Below are 7566 nucleotides of genomic sequence, written 5' to 3' on the forward strand. Positions count from 1 at the left end.
GCGTATCTTATTTCGAATGACCTCCCGACTTCATGGCACAGGATCGACGGCCGCAGCTTCCCTGTCAACTCCACTTTCACCTCTCGCCCTGGTGGAGTTCCAAAGTCAAAGGGGAGCACGGCGGGGATCGATTTATCGTGTCTAGATGAGACGTGATAAATCGATTCCCTGATTGATCACTACCCACCGATCCAGTGGGTAGTGTGGACATACTCAAAGTTCAGGAACTACTGTTTCTGCCCCCCACACACTATCCAAACTGGTGACAATGATGCACTTGACATCCGTAGAGAAGAAACAGTTGCAGTTCCTTGTTGCAAGGGTGCCTATTGCCTACCACTTCATATAGCAGCAGTGGCAGAAGCACTGCTCCTTGCTTGTCTGCCTGCCTGCCTTCCCTCACAAGCCGTCAGCAGGTGAAGTGAATTTTTAGGGAGATAAATGGAGGTCCCTACTATGAAGGCGTGAGGATATTTTGAATCCCAAAGACTAATCTTTGTTCAGAGGCAAAGACGGCTTCAAGCAGACTCGATTCTCTTAAGGCTTGAACGGGCCTTACCAGGAAAGAAGAGTGTGTATGCACTTGTCTCTGAGTAGTGAATTAGCTGTCACTAATTTTACTGTGTATTTCAAATGTTCAAGATAAGACTCTGCAGTACTATGATCTATAGAAGGTCTGATTAGTAAAAAGTCCTAATACTAGACTGGAATTGAGGCTTTCAAAATGAGTGAATTTACACATACTGAATTCTAGTTAGAATTTGTCTGTAATACTTGGTATAAGTTATATAAACTCATTTGGCACAATTAATAGGGAGTAGTTGCACTTGCTGGTAAAGATGCTAAAAAACTGTTAGGGTTCCCTGGTTCTTGCCTCAGCTCCACGCTGCCCCTAGTCTAGGAATTGTTCACAAATTAGGGATAGCCAGTGAGTGTGCAACACACACACCATCTGTATGGCTACTGGGAATCCTCCAGAGAGGATATCCAGTCAGTTTCTATTCCTCAAGTAATGGAAAGGAGTGGAGAAGGGTTGAGAATCTGGCCCAATGTTGAGATTTTGGGATTAACATACCAAAGTAGCAATTTAAAGATTAGTATCTTGTGACACTACCATAAAAACAATCTAGTTGCAGATACCAACATCATATATCCTCTTGTTCAAATATATTGAGATTTCTGTATTTAACAATGCAAATATAACTGAAGTGCTAACTAGTTTTTTATTCTGTTAAATATTTGGGTGTAAAATTCAATTAATTGAAAAGGGCATTCATTATAGCAACTTGCTATAGCATATGGATCCAAGGGCTATAAATAAAATATGTTGCTGATTACTTTCTAAAATAGCTCAATTGTATCTAATACATTTAAACATTGTATCCCATAATTCTAATATTTGTTGCCATTATAGCTACAGTGTGGGTGGAAAAAGCTAAACCAGAAAAGAGCAGATCTAAGTGTAAGCTACTTTGCATATTGTCAATTGACTATAAATTACGCCAGTCTTTGACTCAACAAAACAGCACTGGAACTACATAGTTCAGGTAAGAGATTGTCAAAGAAAGCAATATGTATTGGCAAATATATAACATTATGGCTTGAATAAATATCTATCAAAATTGAGGTAAATAACTTCAGTACTTCAAATAGTCTATTTTTAATGTGTATTTAGAATGACCCATTGTTTGATAAAATAAGTTGCACTGCCAGGTAAGAATTGAAAATGTTAACTTTAAAACTTTTAATTTTCAGTGCAAAATTCTGATATTTTACAGACAGTTTGAGCAACCTGAAAATTCTGTTTCCTTGGATTACTTGAGAATTTTCTCCATCTCAAAACAGGTGAGTCTATAGCAATGAAATGATTTTCAAGCACTTTGATTTTGCATTTGTCTTGGACGTTCGGATGGCAGATAAGTGTTTTGTGTAATCCTGTTGTGTAGCAAAAGTGTTAGTGCCATCCAGCCAATGCTATGAATTTCTGATATTTTATTTTTTTGCTATTCAGTGCACATGTAGATTTTATCTTAAGGTAACATTTAACATTCACATGTCAGTAGAATATAATTAAAGAAAATAATTAATTTTCTTCCTATATTTACAAAAGGAACAATAACCATTTGCTGGTTTGAATTCATCTATAATAGCTATATGTTCACCTCAGATTTTCCCTCATGTATAGCAATTTAATTTAGCTTCTGTCACTGAACATGAATTTTTATGTTCAGTGCATGTTTCTGCTAGCAGCTAGCCTATGAAAGCATCTGTTCTAGAACATATTTGATTTTCTCTTTTGGAGAGCTTTTGGTGAATATAGATTCTCAAGTCAGTGAAAGTTTTAGTAAAATCAAAACTGAATTAAAGCAGTAGTTGTGATTGGATACAGAAATATTTTGATTGAACATGACTTTACATGTGGGAATAATGTGAACTTGGGATCTGAGGATAGGCCAAACTTTGATCACACAATTCCCTCCCTTTTGAGTATGGAGGATATGAAAGTATCAGAAAATCTGCTAAAATAGCCCCAATTAATTGTGTAGGAGTTAACTCAATGGTGGCGTTCCCTCTGTCAGGTAGCAGACATCCCTCTATGTAAACACTGAACACCTAGTGCTTGGCAATTTTTTTTTAATGAGTGATGGAAGAAGGGCATTTCCTGTAATGATTTTTAGTTCTCCTGCCTCTTTTTTTCTCTTAGAGGGCATGATGGAACCTGACTACTTTAGATGGTGACATCTTGATGACGTGAGGGTGGAAGGTAGCAAAAGGAAAACAGGCTGGTCTCTATACAAGCAAGGATTGCATACAGTCACTGAAAATGAATAGTGGTCTTATGAATTTTCAGCTAAATTTTTTTAAAGAGTAGCTTTGTTAGAAAAACTACTGGAGGGCTGAGGTTAAACTACTCTTCCAGTGCTTTGACAATCCCATAGAAGTACAACATAACTTCGTATTAGAGAGACAATTTTACTGTCTCTCTCAAACTTCCAAGTGTGATTTAAATGGTTAAATACAAATCCTGAACAATTAATTCTGTCATATCTGCTGTCAGGCAGATGTAGAGAGAATATGTGTCCTCTAATGGGCCATCGAGAATTAAAGGGAGTGTGGCTCTGAGCAGTACTCCAAAGGGAAGTTCATTCACTTACCGTGTAGAAACCCCTCTCCCTAATAAAACTAACAAATAAACAAAATGTTTTTACAGCTGGAATTTAATCTGAACAACTTTCATTAGCATTGTTTAATACTGGCTATAAAGATGATCTTCTAATAATCCTGTATTGGGGGAGCGGGGGACGATGCCGATTCTGCAAAACAGTCCTGGGTACAGGAATCCATCAGGAATCCTCTTCAGAGGAGACATGGAACCAGTGTGTCACTTTACAGACATAAAAATAAGATCGAGGTCCCTGCACAAAGGAGTTTTCAACCTAATTGCAACATTATACAGTGAGTGAAAACATCAAACATGTAGGTGAAAAGACAAAAGAAGGGAAGAGTTTAAAACTCTTTGATGAATGTTTTGTTTGGCTCAGTGAAGGTTACGGGCACTCGAGTGGCAATGTTTTTTGGGGGAATGATGGGATGGAGAGGTTGTTTACTTTGCCAGTGCGTGATGGGTGTATGGGAGTGCCTGTGTCTCTCTGAGTGGCAGAGTGCTAACTGAAAGTGGTGAGGGTTGAAGAGGGAATTGAAGGAGATTGAAGTCACTAGAAGCACAGGAGGAAGGAACAAGAATTCAGCCAGTTATAGTTTATATAATGCCAGCAATAAGTACTTTTTGTCAATTTCAGACTGAGCTGGACTATGTTTGGAAATGAAGAGGATCTGATGTTACAAATGCCAAGTAAATTAGCTTAACTGTGGTTTCCTTTAGGAGGCTGAAGGGATTACTTTATCTTTAGCCAGTGCTTAGTAAGTTTCTATAGCATATGCTGGTGATTATGCATTTCCATGTGTATGTGAAGGATGCTATTCAAATAGGACCAGGGCCACCCAGAGGATTCAGAGGGCCTGGGGTCTTCGGCGGCGGGAGACAAGATCCAGCACTTCAGCAGTGGGTCCCAGGGCGGAAGGACCCCCCACCACAGGTCTTCGGGGCACTTCGGTGGTGGGTCCCGGAGCGGAAGGACCCCTGCCACCAAATTGCCGCCGAAGACCCGGAGCGAGTGAAGGACCCCGCTCCAGGGTCCCCAAAAAACTCTTGGGGGCTCCTGCGAGGGCCAGGACCTGGGGCAAATTGCCCCACTTGTCCGCCCCACCCCCCAGGCAGCCCTGAATAGGGCATCATTACACACCATGTGGTAACCTCCCACACCATTCGATAATATCATAAATGCATTAAAATCCTTTCTTCTGAAAAATTATTATTTATAATTTGTATTAGTGTAGCACCCATGAGCTAGTCATGGACCAGGACCCCATTGTGTTAGGTGCTGTACAAACACAGAACAAAAAGACAATCCCTGCCCCAAATAGTTTACTGTCTATGCCAGTAATAGAACCTAACCCATGTAAGTAGTTGTGGTGTATGAATCATTCAATTAATATGCAAATATACTTTTCTAGGTTAAACACAAAACACAATGGATAGTAAAAGCTACTGTAACTTCATGGACAGGTTGTCCATCTACGACTCACAACATGTGACTAGGCCTTTCGGTGGGGACCCTATTGTCACGTTTCATGTGTACCCTGAGACACCTACCCAGTTCACTTGCTCTGAGGATTTGCCACTTCTTCCTTTTACATCTGAGGAGTTGATCACAGAGAACTTCTATACTGATCCTTGCAACTTTCCTTACCAAGTGGCCCAGGCTAATTATGGCAGAGGTGACTATTCCTATGGACCAGCTTTCATCAGAAAGAGGAATGAAAGGGAAAGGCAGAGGGTTAAGTGTGTCAACGAAGGATACGCCAAACTCCGACGTCACCTGCCTGAGGAATACTTAGAGAAACGGCTCAGCAAAGTAGAAACACTTCGAGCTGCAATAAAATACATTCACTATCTACAATCTGTTCTGTACAGTAATTCTGCAGTGACAGAGAAGAATAACCTGGAACTGGGCCATACTTCCAAGGCAATTACCAGAGAGATCCAGTTTTGATGAGTAGCTGAACTGCTCCAGGGAAGAAAAATAATCACAGCTGAGGCTAATAACAATCACATTATTGGTGACACAAATATTTCTGTGAAACACATTTTATGAACTGTACAAGGCACACATTTCTAGCTGTCTACTGGGGAAAGAGTTTAAATTAATCTACAGGGAATTACACGGAGATGAGAAATCTACAGGAAAATTAAATGTAAACTCTTTTTTAGTTAATTCTTGGAAATTAGAAAAAAATCCTTTAACTTAGTTAGAAACCAAAAGTACGACTATATATCATTTTTCAGAAAGGAGCAAATGTATATGCCATCTCAGTCTGCTCATTTTAAATAAAGTGTAACCTTCTCATGGATGGGGCTCAGCTTCTGTTCATTTTCAGGAATGTTTCATTTTCTGTTCATTTTCACACCTCTCCAAAGAATCTCTGCCCTAATTGCCGCTCTCTTCCTCAAAATACGAAGGACAATTTTTTTCCCCCCAAGTTGCTTGTGTATTGGCCTAGTGGATATAGCCCAGTTCTGCCACAGGCCCGCTGGGTGAACTTAGCAGGTCGGTGCCCCCCTCTGTGCCTCAGTTTCTTCAACTGTAAAATGAGAATACTGACCTTTTAAAACACTCAGATCTACTCATGTAAAGCATTATAAAAGTGAAGTAGTGGTAGTATTATTTTATTATTAAAAAGGGGTAAAAACACTTTCTAAAGTATAGTTACCTGAATGTGGAAAAATGCAGCATTTTTGGAAATGCAGCTCTATCCTTTTGTTAACCAATTATTTTTCGTACTTGAAACTTGGAACTCTTATTTTGGTTGTAAACCCCTTTTTTCCTGGCCAAATTCCAGTCTGTGAGCCAGATTCCATCACCCATACTGTCAGTGAGCTTATTTCATGAGTTGTCTTGTTGAAAATCACTGAATATGGATTTACTTACTGACATAGTAAGATACTACTCCAAGGAGGGATGACAGAATCTGGCCCCGGGGAATGACATCCTGCAAACCTATATGCCTCCGCACTTTCCCTATAATGTTTTCTTCACTTGTTGTCCTAAATTGTTGCTCTGCACTCTTAAATAACTGACAGTTTCACCCTATAGCTAGCTGCATTTCAGCAAATTTTTCTAGTTAGGGCCTACTCACATGAGAGTGATGGGGAAGATTTAGCCCATGGTTTGCAAAGATCTTTGACATCCCTTGGGTTGAAAGGTGCTATATTATTTATAGTCCTATTTTATTGATATTCAATAAAAAGGCTCTCCATGTCCCATAATAAGAGCAACTGCAATGTGGGTGCAGCAAAGTACTGAGGAAAAAGGCCTTAGCATCTGATAATCTAAACCAGATGTTGCTTTTCCTTTAGGCCCAGCAGTCATGTGTACGCTACTGGGTTTATGGAAGCAAAAAGCTATTTTTACCATGACACAGAAAAGGAACTTTAGTCTACTAATCACTATTTGCAGTACTATACCTTTAAGCGTGGGGCAGGTCTCTAGCGCACACATGCACATGTATGTCTCTCCATTCTAGTTGAAGTCTTGAAATCTCCACCATTGTTTTTGAAGGCTTAAAAGCTTTGTTGCTGCTACAGCCCATATTGAACCTGGTCAGGACCAAGTTGTCTTTTCTCTTTTCTGAGTGAAAACAAAGCTTTAAGGCCAAGAGTTTCAAAAATAGGATCTTCAAGTTCAGCTCCTAAATCCACATTCAGGTTCCTGAGTAAGTGGCCTGATTTTCAAAACACTGGAGCACCAGCATGCCCCAGTGACTTCATGCCTGCGTTCCTCAGGAGGAGTAAGACAGCATGACTATTTTCCAAGCTTTTGGACAATAGGATTGTAAGGTCAGAGGTAATTCTGCTAGTCATTCAGTTGTTTTAAATTAAATTAATTAAAGACTATGAAATAAGACTCTGATGAAACAGCTGGGAAATAGAATTTTTTTACATTCATAATTCATGCAGCAAACCTGGAGGTGTCAGGGCTGTGAACTGCCAAGCCTAGAGGTGCCGGGGATCAGCCCTGGCAAGCCCTGGCACTAATTAAGTACTGGATTTCGTATGTGTAGTGGATGAACGTAAAAAACTCCAGCAGAGGAGCAATGAAATGCCCTTGTAACAATTCATTAAAGCTATGGAAGAGGAGACAGATCTAGAGGTCAGAGCAGGGATCAACAATCAGGAAGATTCCTAGATATTATTCCAGGTTAAGAAATCTCTCTTTACTCACCTGAAAATGGGAGAGGCAGTATTGTTCAGTGAATGGCCCCCTGACTGGAACTCAAGAAATCAGGGTTATGTTCCAGGTTCTGCCATTGACCCATGTTCAAGAAGGATGAATTCAAACTGGAACAGGTTCAGAGACGGGCTACGAGGATGATCCGAGGAATGGAAAAACTGCCTTATGAAAGGAGACTCAAAGAGCTTGGCTTGTTTAGCCTGGCCAAAAGAAG

General features: G+C 40.1%; 1 protein-coding gene across 4 annotated transcripts; it reads left to right on the forward strand.

The window, feature by feature from the left end:
• The first annotated feature begins 151 nt into the window (after nt 1–151).
• On the forward strand, nt 152–5470 carry ASCL3 (achaete-scute family bHLH transcription factor 3). Of its 4 annotated transcripts, XM_030560407.1 has the most exons (4): nt 152–1627; nt 1779–1845; nt 3212–3853; nt 4576–5470. In XM_030560407.1, exon 4 carries the CDS (start codon nt 4593–4595, stop codon nt 5112–5114), a length of 522 nt encoding a protein of 173 aa, XP_030416267.1. In that variant the 5' UTR covers nt 152–1627; nt 1779–1845; nt 3212–3853; nt 4576–4592; the 3' UTR covers nt 5115–5470. The 4 variants fall into 4 exon arrangements, with proteins under 4 accessions (XP_030416267.1, XP_030416268.1, XP_030416269.1 ...); XM_030560408.1 differs by having other exon boundaries at nt 152–1845; nt 3212–3456; XM_030560409.1 differs by having other exon boundaries at nt 152–1845; nt 3801–3853.
• Nucleotides 5471–7566: the final 2096 nt, after the last annotated feature.

This window comes from Gopherus evgoodei, chromosome 4, assembly GCF_007399415.2.
Source record: "Gopherus evgoodei ecotype Sinaloan lineage chromosome 4, rGopEvg1_v1.p, whole genome shotgun sequence".
NCBI lineage: Eukaryota > Metazoa > Chordata > Testudines > Testudinidae > Gopherus > Gopherus evgoodei.